Here is a 14347-nt window from a genome sequence, read left to right on the forward strand (position 1 = left end):
GGCATCATCTTAGACAAGTTACACTTAAGACTTCTTAAAATCAAGTAGTAAAGCTCTTCAGGATAAACAATTCTTTAAAAGTAGATTTTGTTGTGAAATGATTAAAGGAAAGTTTATATTGAGAGATAGGGACTTCTAAAGTTCTAACAGACTCGCTACAAGAAAGCAAATATATCTACTTTAGTGTTAGCCAGATTCAATCCTGACATGCAGCTATTTCAATTAAGGGCAAAGTAAGTTTCACTACCCAAAGTGAAATCCCTTTTTTAAGTGGCAATTCTGAATTCATTTGCTTGCTTGGGATGTTAAACCTGTACCCTCACTTTTAGTTTTTATGATGTACATCTTTAAAAAAGAGGTACCAGTTGTATTAAATAATTTTATTTAATTTTAATAGTACTCAAATTAACCAAGGAAAAATATTTTTTAAACTTAAATGCACAATCTTATTTTATCAAAACCATCAAGTGTTTAGTTAGTTTACAATACCAGCATATTAAAGAAAAATGCTAGAAATCATTCCATTGATTTCTGAAGCAAGAAAACATGAACCCAAATTGCTAAAACAAGTCATGAAAACTACAAACCACTGTCAACTTGTTTAGTGTCAAATGCTATGGGAAACAATTCAAAATTCTGAGCAGAAAAATGTTACCCACACTACACATAACAAATGCCCAGGAAAAGGTGATATTTTAATTTCCATCCTTAAGCTCCTGCTTTCAGCTGCCCATTGCTTTTGCCAAATGCCTACCATGCATTCTGTTCTTCTATCTCCTTCCCATCAGAGACTTCAGTAATACTATTAGGGTTGTTTAAGAATGTGATTTAAAATGAAAGGGGGGTGAAGAGATTTTACCATTTTATGTGCCAAAGCACATTACTTTAAGCTTTTTACCTGCATAGCTCTATTTTGGATGAAAAAGCCAACACTTGCCTGAGGGTCCTTTATGCTGCAAATGTGCTTCTCTAGTCCCTTGGAAGAATCTTTACATTTGGTGAAGCTCTGGCAAAAATTTCAGTTTGCACATGTTCAAGAAAGATATCTGGAACTGGCAACTGCATCTGTTAAGAATTCTGTCTCTCTAGGCTTTGCAGTTTGAATAGAACCACCCCAGGGAATTTCTCCTTCCAGGAACTGCAGATTACTGTGGCACAAAGAAACTGAGTGCACAGATACTGTTGGTATTGAACGAACACTTAACACCCACCATACAGGCTGACACATGAGGGAAAGGAAAAAGAAGGGGATAAAATAGAAGCCAAACAATGGAGAACAGAACTGACAAGGAGCTGGAAGTTAACAGAGTAAGAGTCCAAATAGGGTAGATGAATAGTGGCTGGATGATCCATGCAGAATGACATGGGTTATGAACCCAAGGAACTAAAAAAGGTAAGAAAACCTGAGTAGCTGGAGAAAGGAAAACAGAGGAAGGGAAAGAACTGTACACTGAAGAGGACAAGGGTGGGTTTTAGGGTAAACAACCATTGCAACCATTGCTTCTTTGGACAGAAACAACTCTCTTCCACAGAACCTATTTTGTCCACTGAGGGATTCTATCAAAAAAAGGAACTGTGAAACACATTGGCCACACATTTCTTATCTTCCTCTTGTGGTCAGTACACCAAGAGGGTGGCAACCCAGCACAATGGATCACTGTTATCAAATAGCAAAGACTTGCTTACATGCTGAAGGGTTCACTATCACTGACAGCCACAGGCCTGTGGTGAAGAAGAGCTGCTTGTTGCACAAGTTGATAGGAAACTGCCAGAGTATGAAGGATAGTCACTCAGTAAAAGCAAGGAAATATTAGCCAGAAAAACAGATGCTATTCCTGTCTGTTACAATTTCTTTGTGCTGATAGGTAAGGTTTAAGCCAAAACTTCTCAGACACAAAACTCCTTCTGCAGTAATTTCTGGTCACTTAATCTGTGATTACAAATGCTTCCTCACAGCTGCAGATGAAGTCATCCAGGCAACTGAAGGCCCATGTACCAATACGCCAAGGTTTCATAAGATGTACTCAGTGAGATGGGAACAGAAACCTTTCTTCTGATCAATCTCCCTTTGGCCCAGGACCTCATCTTCAAATATGAGGCTATTGCCACCAGTGGATTGTAAGATTATTCTGTATTTGTCAAATGTAATTTCAAAATTTGAGTAATTAAACTTTTATCACTCCTTCTGACAATTATTCTATCAATGGATGGCCAGAAGAAGAATATATACTGCCTTTTAACTTCTTCTCCTTAGATAACCCATACATTCTCTTTCATTTTTGAATGTCTTATTCAATGGAGCATCAGAAAAGAGCATGCAAAAAGCTCACAGTATGAATGAAAAGTTCTACTTCATGGGAACATGTTGTAAGATTCATTTTTTGAAAAAAAAGTGCATTTCTTGAAGACAGGATAGACCCTTCCTGACAGGGGCATGAGGCTGAATGTAGCCCCTTATTAGGTTCTGGACAAATGCAGTTACTCAAACTGGAGAAAATGGAGGTTACTGGGACAAAAACTGAGATACTGTCATTTCAGCTGAGCTGAAGACCATTTTACTTACTGTATCTACTTTCTCATGATGCAAATCCACTTTTTTAGGTTCTTTCTAGTTGCAATTGTAGTCTACAGCAAAATATTTATGACTGAAGAGCATTTCAAGTACTTATATGATTACTGTATCAACACTTTTTTTGTTGAAGTGGGGTCCTCTCCATCTCCAACCTAAAATTTGAAGAAAATTTCTAAGCAAGAATATGTGAACATACCAGCTGACTCTGCCTCTTCCAGGAGAGCAGCATTAAAGGTCAGAAAGCTAACTAAAGTAGCACTGAACAGAAAGCAAGCAAGAAGCAGCTTGTTCCTCAGTGCTCACTTTGGCCCCTATTTCACAACCAATATTTCATAGTATGCAGGGAGGAAGTCCAACAAGTATCAAGTAACAATCACTCTTCAAACAACTCTTAGACTGGAGGTAAAACCTGTTTCAAAACCAAAAGAGGAGAGGGAAAGGGTGCAGTTTCCTGGACTCCAGATAGGGTTTAAAAAATGTCTTGGGCTCATCAAAACTTGAAAGGCTCTACTGTGCACAACTTCTCACCTCTTTCAGCTGATCAGCACTTCCCCACGATGCCGAGCGCTGATGTGATCTCTTTTCTGCTCCCTCTTCAGCCCAACAGCTGGGTGTCTAGAAGGACAAAAAAAAAAAAAAAAAAAAAAAGCTGTACTGAATTCTCCAGGTAAAAAATAATTTTGGCACAAATTACTGCTTTACTTTTTAGGCAGTGTCAGAGTTATGTGAATAAATTTCAGAATCTGATATGCAGCAATAATAATCTCAGTAAATAAAAAGCAATATAGAAAACAATGCTTTGTAAAGTTGCATTTACAAAGGATGAGAACAATGCACATTACTTAAGGAATCATAGATCAAAAAAAACCTTACTTGGCTGCTCCCACCTGTGCTTTGGCATCCATGTCTACATTTCACATAGTTTGGACAGTTTAGAAAACCACACTATTAATAAAACTGTAAAACAAACTCAAGCAAGCATTCACTTCTCCCACCTGTCTTCCTCAACCACTGGACCACAGAACCAATCCCTTCTTGCTAACTCTGACTTGATAAAGAGTTTGATACACTTTTTATTTTTTTTGGCACCAACTTACAGGAGCACAGTGACAGGCAGGCCTTTTCCAGCCATATCTCAAAGCCTAGAAGTCTGGGGACTGTCCTTAGATGCAGGAGATAAAATTAAACCCCAAAGCTGAGAAGCATCCAAAAGCCCAAACTCTCAACTACTATGCATATTTGCCACAAGGCTATTATGAAAATTGAGGTTATCCACCAGAATTCCTGAAGTAGAGAGTCACAGGAACAATGGAAACATCTAAAATTTGGGAAGAGTTTGGGATTCTAACTATTTAAATTCAGTGGTATAAGCACATAAATAGGAACCTGTTTATGTTGCATTTTTTTCCCCCCAACAATTTCTACTGGTATTAGCTGAATCTTTCACAGTAAGTACCTAAGAAATAAAACTGTACCACTGAAAAAAACTATTTGTCCACAGGGTGTTTTAGAGAGGGGACCACTGCTGACACTTCTAGGGAGAGAGCAGACCACAGAACAAATAGGATCTGGAATCCATATGCCTGTGGGACTTGTTCTCATGCATGGAAACCCTGCTCCTAAATAACTTTCCTTATTCTTGCTTCCTGTACAGGATCTAGACACTTTTGCAGTACCCACTTGGATAATGGAGACTGTTTGGCTCAGGGAGCAGGCTGGGCATCACTCTGGAGAACACCATCCAACCAACACCTACAGCTCCTTGCAGGGCAAAGGGAGCTGGGAGCAGCCCCACTCCAGGCCAGCCAGAACTATCAAGCTCAGAACAGTAACTTCAGAGCATGGGCTGCACCTTCACAACCACCACACTGCCGTGGTATCACAGAGCCTGCAGCCCAGCACCTAACTCCTCAGTGCTAATATTTAATGTACTCAGTCTTTGTGTGCACAGGCCTACATAACCCTCTTGTGTTTTCTGCCACCTCTGCACTTTCCATGGTTTTGGTGGGGCTTTTTCTCTGTTATTTTTACACCATCATAATACTTCAAACCAAAAGCTGAGCAAGCTGTGTGGGTGACTAGAAAGCAAAATGGGAAAAAAAACAGTCCTCAAGTTTTTCCTGCATGTTCCCAGGAAACAAAAATAAGGCCTTAAATGAAAAGTTAAGAGTTCTGTATATTTATCACATAACTCTGTCATGTAATACGTTCTCTTTTTTGGGTCTGGGGAAGTAACCAGAAGATAATGTGGTTATGAAAAAAAGAAAAAAAATCAGATGTGAAAACTTAAAACAGCTACTTAAAACTATGTGAAAGACAAGGCAGCCCCTCAGCCAGGCAGCACTTAACTCTCCTGATCCAAAGCAGAGCCTCTGCCACGTGCATGTGCTACCTGTGTGTGTATATATCTGCTTGCACTGCATTTTAACAGAGCCACCTTCTAAATAATTACTTGGTTTTGCAGCTTGGGTACTTACTACCTCCCTGAAATTTGTGTGGAAAACATTCTGTTGGGTAAATGCTGGGATTTTTTAAAAGCATTGAAGTGCCTTGCAGATTCCTACTGAACTAGTGAAAATGTGGAATTTTTTTTTACTTTTTCAAAATCATAGGCTTTCACAATCTGTTACAATTTACCTTGCAATTTAAATTGCTCTTACAATATTTTACTGTATCCCAAATACAGCTGGAACCATACCCTCACAGAATAGCAATGCAAATGGAATTCTGAAAAAATTTATCTTCTGAAGAGTGTCTTCTGAATACAGCACTGCTCCACAATTTGGGGGACATCAGGATGAAGCAGAACCAAGCAGTTCAGTGCCTTAAATACTTACCTGTAGTGCAGAAAGGTGTACTATAGGATCATTATAAGCCCATATCCTTTCAACTACAGCTTAATAGAAAAGACATCAAAAATTTAAAAAGCTAAAGTGATTCTCTCAATAAAGTACACTGCTAACAAAACAAGTATGTAGAACACACAAGCCTGACTGTATTTTTAATAAACACAGATATTGCTCCAGTATGTATTCCCTTAACACTAAATTTTGTACTTGTTCAAGAATGCTTTGACATTTTCCTCCACTTATATAGGATCTCCCTTGAGACAAGGACTACAGGGATGGTTTCAGCCTCAAGTGAGTCAAGATACCACCCTGCAAAGTATACATGCACAGTATATAGGGGGCAGACTATTTGTGATCCCCAGTTTTACCCGCAGATTAGATTACAAACATATGATGTTCCTAAAACAATACTGAAGTCACTGTTATATTTATGAACTATTTAGAGGCAAATTTTAAAAAAAAGAGCTTTACAAAAATAATACAACATAAGCAGTTACTAGAATATTATTCCAAGGTAGTCTTCTTCAAACCCTGGAAATTGCTGCTTGCAATATGTTGTAATCCATTACATGAAGAATAATTTTGGGTTTGCAACATCAAATCTTTATATACAAGCAAAACCTTTTAAAAAGCAAACAGGAGCACCCCAGACTTGTTGCATTCAAACAAAAATCTGCTTTTCTAAGTTTAATTCATGCTTAGTTTAACTTTTCTTAGTTTAGTTTTAGCTTTAACACCTCGTATCTCACCTAAATGCTGTCATTTAGACCACAATTAAGACGGGGATGTGAAGCTCCCACAATCTGTCACATTTCATGGAAATTGGTTTCTCATGTTATTTACAACTTCCACAAAACAGGCTTATCAATGGAACCTTCAAATTGTTTTCTCATGTTATTTACAACTTCCACAAAACAGGCTTATCAATGGAACCTTCATTTGAAGCTGCAACTGTACTTCTGAATTGTTAAACATGGAAAAAAAAAATTAAAGCCAGAACATAATTTAGAATTGTAATAGAAGAAAAATTTCTGAATCACAAACAAAACCACAGTTGCTCCACTTCAAGTCAGAGAGAGAGTATTTCACAGTAAGAGGTGTCAGGCACTATCTCTGAAACTGGTAACACTGCAAGAGCATCACAGAAGTGATGCATTGAACTTCATGAAGAAGGATTAGTCCTGCAAGGCCATATTAAGAAACTAAGATTTTAGGGGAAGATCCTTGAAAACACTAGATAATGCATGCTGCACCTACAAGACATGGATCCCTTGTTTTCAAGACATTGTTGTGGTCCATTTCAGCTGCCACATGGGACAGGACATCCTCAGAAAGCCACATCTGTTTGCTCTCTTCAGTCTTCATGTAAATCACAATTACTATAGTTCTAACTCACCCAGCCTTTTGGAGATCAGCACTTTTCCCACCACATTTGGTAATCCTGCCTTGCTTTTCCATCCATGCCAGGGACATACACCTACATTCTTTCCACTTAGATCAGAATGACTGCATACCAACCTACCTAAACCTAAAATAAGACTCTATCACCTTAAATATCTCAATTTATTGCCAGCCCATCACTCCAACTACATCCAGCCTGCAATCTGGAACATCTACATATATCCATGCTTTACAGGGGAAGCAGTATCTTTTTAAAGAACTTCCATATTTAACAGAAACCCAGTGGCAGCACTAAAAGGTAACTGATGGTTTTTCAGGTATTTCTAAGGCATTCAAAAGCCATCTGGAAACCTTACAAAGAGAAATTGCTTAAGGAGTTAGAAGTCAATTTGACTATAGATGATGACTCTTAAACATCAGACAGGTTAAGTCCAGTTAGAATGATGAATTCACAGCTCTGCAACACATCTTACTCCCTGTTCTTCATGCCAATATGTATTATTAAAATATCCCATAAAATCAATTATAACTGATACACCATTTAGAAAGCTTCATGGAATTGACCCTCTTTGTTTATGACTCTTAATTTTACAGCAAAGAAAACAAAAAATCTACGTAGAAGAAAAAAAATGTGTCTAATGACAGCTAGTGACATTAAAGCCTTGACCTTCCCATGAGAAAAACATATTTTAGCCAAGAAACTCTGCACCATTCTCTAGGTTAGAGAGAAATGAAAATTCTCAAAGGCATTTTGCAAACTTTCTTCAGTTTCATTTGCTCCATACCTAATTGCCATACACAATGAGAAAAACTGGATTCCAATATTGCTGGATATGCCTAAATCATCAATTGGAAATCACTGGATAATAAACATGCCACTAGGCAGTTTGTTTGTTTCTTTGCATTATTTAGATTGAAGAAGACTACATGACAAACTTCAACTGAAAACATTTTTGTTATGGCATCACCATCATGTTTCTTTTTAATCTCTCCTTTTTAATTTTCTAAGTATCTTTTAAATTATTTAGCTATTGCCAAATAATTATATTTATCAACTCAGACAATTATCCAAATGTTTCTGAAGATTGCAAGGTTAGACACAGCCATTTCAACAGTGAGTTTTTCTTGACACTATGAAGGGGAAATACTTAAATGATAAAGATAAATAATAAAAAAGCAGTGTATAAAATTATTCCATCAGTGCTCCCAAAGAGACAGAAAAAATGGGGAAAGAAGTTATACTGAGTTTTAAATGGCCTTAATGAAAAGTTCAGATTTTACAAATGGAGTGGAAAAGTATGGAGGAAGTCAGGAAAGGTATCAAAGTAAATCAACACAAGTAACTTCCCACAATATGAAGTTTACCTGCATTTCTGAAATACTTAAAACACCACTAAATAAAATTGCATACCTGTGATTACCCAAAACATGCCACTCCTTAAAGATCAGCTGGTTGTATGCATATGCACATACCCACACAAACATACATACAGAATTCTGAGAAATATTGAATGGTACAAACACAACAATGCAGTGTTACAGTGCTTTTTTCCAAAAGCAAACAACCACCTCACTTCTCTTCCATATTTTCAGTCAAAACACTTGGGCAAAGTAAGAGAGACAGAAATATGTACTGTACTTCCTATTCTCCAAGATATGACAGAAACTAAACCAAACAAAATCCTGCTCCCTTCCTTCTATTATTATGAAGAAACATTTTATTCATGAGTATTATACAAGTTGAAAGAATTTAAGTGGAAACAAGGACTTGGAATAAAGCTCATTAAAGGTTCATCTGATCACCATGAAGACCAGAAACTTTCTTCCTTTTTTCAAAAACAAGAATTCTAAGAAACTTGGAATAGCCATAATCACCACCTTAACAAAACAACATAAAATTTGGATTTTAGATTAGCATTTTATTAGGAACAAATTATACCCTTGCAAGAGAAATTATTATTGATTATTCCACCTACACTGTAAGTTATACTGACAGCATTGTTCATGAATTTAGAAGTAAAATATGAGATAATTTATTCTCCAATGAAGCATGCTCATATAGAAAAACGGTTTATTGATTTTCATTAACTTATTTTTATTTAACTTAATTTGCTATGCATGCACCCTATCAACTACATGGAACTCATCCTCACTTCTTGAAATTAGATATACTTCAAACTACACATAGCTCAAACAACAAAAACCCAGACATGCACCAAAACAGAAGACAATGTTTTATGATCATCTTCAAACCTCCCTACTGAACATTTTAATTGGGAGGGGAGGGGGGGGGGGAAACCCGAAACAAAAAAAGCCCTCCAACTGGAAATCATTGTGCATAGCAATATGCTTGTTGAGTTTTACATATTCACAGTCACAAGTAGTGACAACTCAAGCACTGATAAATGCTTGAGTCTGGCACAATTTGAATAAAAGGACAGCTAATATAATTCCTTGCTGGAAGATATTCAGAAATGCAAACCTTGAGATCTCCCTCCTCCCACCCATTTGAAATAATACTTCCTTCTGTAATGACAACAGTATGCTTTTCCTCTCTTTTATACTTGATTATGCTGAAAAGGTAAAACTTCATTTTTAGTTTCTGAATGAGGCAAAGGGAGGCAGCCAAGCATTCACATAACCTGAACACTTACTTGAGCTCACTAGGAAAGCAATTTTACTGCCAAATACTTGAAACTCAAATATTTATAGAACAGTTTGTTTATCTTTTCTGTAACTAGTTAAAAGGTTTGTTTGTGAATGTTTAAATATTCTAAATTTTCTGTTCATAAGGGTATTTGTAAAGATTGATATGGATTTACATTTTAAGACAGGACTTGAGAAATACAGTAACTACAAAGCATGCTACTGAAAATCTCCTGAATGGAAATTATGCTTTTAAAACACAAAGACTTAAATGTCATAGTATTGTGAAAGGATGACATCTTGAAAATAAATCTAGGATTAAGGGCTTTTTAGGTAGATCTTTTGTGACAGTAAATATGACTCCTGCTTTTTGGCTAAAACAGACTGTCTCATTTCAAAATAAGCAGGACATAAAGAAAACCTTTTCCAAAGGATACTCATTATAGTTTCTAAAAATTTTCTTGGAACATTGTAATCATCAGTTTCTCAAATTCATTAAGTAAGATTTCTGAAACATACAGACACATTCTTTTCTTTTCTAAGCATTCCGTGGTTATCTTTACCCCATCAAAAGGCTTCCTGTGTTGCATGACACCATATTTTAGAGATGAGGAAATTTCTATATACATTCTAGCTGAGAAACTCAGCATTACACAAAAGACTAGAATCATAGAATCTATTTCAAGATCCATGATAACTATGGATCAGAATCATGGCACAAAAGAAGCAATTGACTTGACAACCAAATCTGCATGGCCTGTTAGATTGAACATATAACTAGAGTTAGTTTCTTCTAGTTTCCAATTTAGTTTGGAAGACAAACTCAGATGGCTTATTCAAAAAACCACTGCTGAAAAAACAAGAACGCAGCTGCCTTGAAAATAATTTGGGAGGGGTTGTTAGAATTATGTAGTTTTAATCTGTTTGACAGTGATCATCTTCATGGGCAACAAGCTCCGGCACAAGGAGGAAGCAAGCAAGAAAGAACATTATTCACCTTTCTAGTCAGAAAGCACTGGAGCAGTAGAATGTCCCAGCAGCATACCTGCCAGAGGGTACTACTAAGGACAGACCCCTGAAGAGGATTCAAGGCTATCACAAGAGTATCAGGCCATGAATAATCTCAGTGGCCTTCCCTCAGCCCCCTCCCACACACACACAGTTTTTGAGACTGACAGATTTATTACCATAATTTAGTAAAATCATTAGTTTGTCAGCCACTGCTATATGGACTCTTTGTCTTAAATAATACTCAGCTCAGTTTTGCATAGAGCAGCTTCAAAATAAACCAGATGCAAGGCTGAGATTGATATCTGCTTATTTAGCCTCAACAGATCTGCCCACACTGAGAAAATTATTTTTAACAACTGTTTTCTAAAAGCATAAAAATATCGTTGTGTACCATGTTACTGCATTAGCACTGATAAAATAAGTGAATCCACATTTCTTCAGAATTAAATTGACATTGATTATATGAAACATCTCTGTTGTCTTGTTTTACAGCTTTTACCTGAGTAGATTTATCTTTCATACATGAAGGGTAGTGTACATGGGGATCACGTGGCCACTGTCCTGTGAGGTAAGGTCCTGTTATTGTGTCCAAAGAAGAAGTTCGCCTTATGGTACCAGAAGTTCTGATTTGCTGGGATTTTGGCCTGTCCACTGTAGAAAACCAGAACAAAATCAACAAAAAAGTCAGGCTAAATTTGATGCGAAATGTTAAAAGCTAGCTATGACACACAATGGCAAGAACACATCAGACACTTCTGTCTAAATGCCAAGCTGAAAAGAACGCCATCACATCAAAGCAAATACATCAGACAAACAAGAAAAACAAACAGAAAAGGGAAAATCTAACAGTTACAAAAAAACCCCAATGCTTAATATCTGTGTTCATATCTGCAAAGAACTGGGCTACTTATGCTATGTATTTTAATCAGCAAAAAACATCAATCAAATTTAAATACAGTGATGATGCACCTCAGTGAAGCCAGACATGCAGAAATAAAAAACAGCACTTTTTAAGTCAGCTTCCTTAGCTTCTGAAATACTAAAATACAAATAATGAGAAAAACTGTGGTTGTTAAGAGGATGCATATCTGATTTATTCTCTTTTCCGTATTATTCAATAATTTCAATCAATTCCATATAATGTACAAGATCCCACTGCAGGCCTTAGCAAGCTGAGAGTGTGGCTGCATCTCTTCCTCTGAGAGAGCATGGCCAGAGGAGTTGCCTTGTTTGTTTTCACTTTTCATTGTGCCTGCAGTCCCCGACTCCTCCCTGTACTTCTCTCGCCATACACCCAGATCATGGAACACTTTTTCTTGTGTTTCATTTGGAGAGCAAAGTGCAGGGTGATTCATGAGATTGATGTGGGAAAAAAACAGAGTTTTACAGCGTGCTCTCTGGATTGTCTTTGTCTGCTTCGTCCTTTAGGCAAAATTACTTCATATACTCATTTTCTAGACTTCGCATCAGCCAGCCTAAGCCCTACATGGCAGCTATTGTCTGTTTTGCCCATCTTTACTAAAAGAAATTCACAAGAGAGATAACTTCCAAGTTAGTCACATGCTATGCACTGATCTGCCCCACCAAAAGCCTACTCCTTGCTCAGAACATGAGAGCAGGCCTGCAGACACACTTCTGAGTCCAAACACGGCCAATGGCCTTCACAACTATTTTCTATGTATCACCTAGAACTGATGGATCTCAAAAGGCAGAGTACACCATCAATGTGATACATAGCATTTAGCACAATTAGTGTATAGCTTGCACTAATACAGCATGGTTATAGTATGATATATGAAGATAATAACGTTAAAACAGACCATTTTGAACAAATATAGACCTGCTGAAACACTGCATTAGCTACTCATTTTAGGTGGAGAGTTCTAAATAATGCTGTGAATTGCACATGATATTATATATCATGCTGCCTTTTATACTATAGTTATTTTGACTGCCTTCTTTATAAATCAAATCCCTAGCATTTTGAACAGATCTATCCTTACAGGATTCCAATTGTAACAAATCTGCATTTTAAGAAAAATCCCTGAACTATTAAAAGTAAAGATGTCTGAAATCCAAAACAGAGATGACAAATTTTAAAAATTACACTAGTGTTTACATTTGCACTGAAACACCAGTGTATCTAATGTATAAATAGCCACAAAGAATTCTTCCAATTTTCCCTGTCATGCTATGGCACTGTGCTACTCAGTCCAGGTTTTGAAACTTTCTCAAAAACACCTTTTAAAACAAGTCAGAAACAATGCACAAGATGACATTTGAAGATGATGAAGTAAGGACTAAACACAAGAAAACACAAGCCCAAAAAACACAACAAAATATATACAACCAGACAATTAGCTAAGGTTTGTTACTTGTCCTACACCCAGAAGACAGGCAACAGAAATTCCAACATTAATAACTAAAATAATGCCACTAAAACTGAAGAGAAACAAACACCACCAAAAATTGCTAGTTTTGTTTTTCCACTGGAATCTAGGAAGTGGACTGCAAGACACTGTCAAGCCTTAAAGCTGAGAGAAGAAAAAGCTCAAGAGGTGGTTTCCAAAGTCCCTACTATTCATCAATGTTTCTTTGAATTACAGGAAACAAACCACTTTGCAACTGCATAAACCAATTCAAGTTATCACTAATTTAATGTCATCCCTATTCCACCATTGTTTGTGCTCCTTCCATCTCTTCTGAGATGGATTTAATGCCATCCCTACTTCCCCACTGTCTGTGCTCCTTTCATCTCCTTTGAGATGGCATGCACAGACATGTGAATCCACCTGGAAAAATAATTCACTGAGTGAAACATAATGAAAAATTAAAGTGCATCCCCCTAAAGTCATAAACACAAGGTTTTCCCCACTACAGGAGAATTGGCAGAACATAATGGGCAGAAAACACCAAGACAGTTAGATCAGCTGCAGCCCTGTGGTCTGCTCAGTAACAGCTTTGGCTCCTCATATTTTATGATGCATCATTAGATCATAAAGAATAAAAGAGAAGGGATCTATAAGCATAACATTTGAAGAAACTTTTGCAAATTAGCATTTGACAAAGTGTCTTGTATAGCAATGCATTCGACATGATGGGATGCCCCGAAGAACATCACTGTACTGGACCCCAACACTGGCAGATCAGATCAGCTTAAGCAGTTTTCTAAATATTAAAACCACAGTTTATTTCTTAATCTTGCTTTTCTCACCTCATCATACATCTGGCTTCCCATTATTTTAGGGAGCAACTACATACCACTTCTTCCTAAATTTTCATTATCACAAATAGCCTTCTCCAGCCCAAATCACTTTCTCTTGCTGGAAACTGCATGCTCCAGTTTTCTCAGAGAATCAAAACAGCAGAAGTGCTTCAACAGCTCCTGAAGATAGCCAACAGACTTCAGCATTCAGAAAGGCTTCAACAATATTAAGAAATCTTTAAAATTACAGACTGATTTTATCCATTTCAAACTAAAACTCATCTGACAATATCCCGAGCGTATGAATGGATTTTACTGCAGTGGTAAGCCAAAGGATTCTGTTGTCTTACTCAGTGAAAAGTGAGACATCTCATACAAAACTCTGCTCTACCTCCAGAATAAGCAAACTTAAGCTTAAGCACACAGCATTTAAGCAGTGTGACATTACCTGAGGAAGTTATCTAGAAATTAGAAAAGCAAGACATATGCTTGCAGCAAGGCAAAATACCACATGACCACTGAGATTAGCTCAGTTGATGAGAGCATGATGATAAAAATGCCCAGGCTGTGGGTTTGATCCCTGTATCAGCTGCTCTCTTAAGAGTGGGACTTAAAGATCCTTGTGAGTCCCTTCCAACTCAGAATATTCTGTGATTCTATGCA

At 37.1% G+C, this 14347-nt stretch overlaps 1 protein-coding gene across 4 annotated transcripts in view; it reads right to left on the reverse strand.

The window, feature by feature from the left end:
- Positions 1-14347, reverse strand: part of GLCCI1 (glucocorticoid induced 1) — a 53700-nt gene that overhangs the window by 22883 nt on the left and 16470 nt on the right. For all 4 annotated transcript variants that reach the window (XM_079299432.1, XM_079299431.1, XM_079299434.1 and 1 more), the window contains exons 2-3: positions 10979-11130; positions 3101-3187 (exon numbers count right to left, since the gene is read on the reverse strand). In XM_079299432.1, the coding sequence (XP_079155558.1) occupies positions 3101-3187; positions 10979-11130 (239 nt within the window). The remainder of the gene's footprint in view (positions 1-3100; positions 3188-10978; positions 11131-14347) is intronic.

This window comes from Erithacus rubecula (assembly GCF_903797595.1).
Source record: "Erithacus rubecula genome assembly, chromosome: 3".
NCBI classification, from domain to species: domain Eukaryota; kingdom Metazoa; phylum Chordata; class Aves; order Passeriformes; family Muscicapidae; genus Erithacus; species Erithacus rubecula.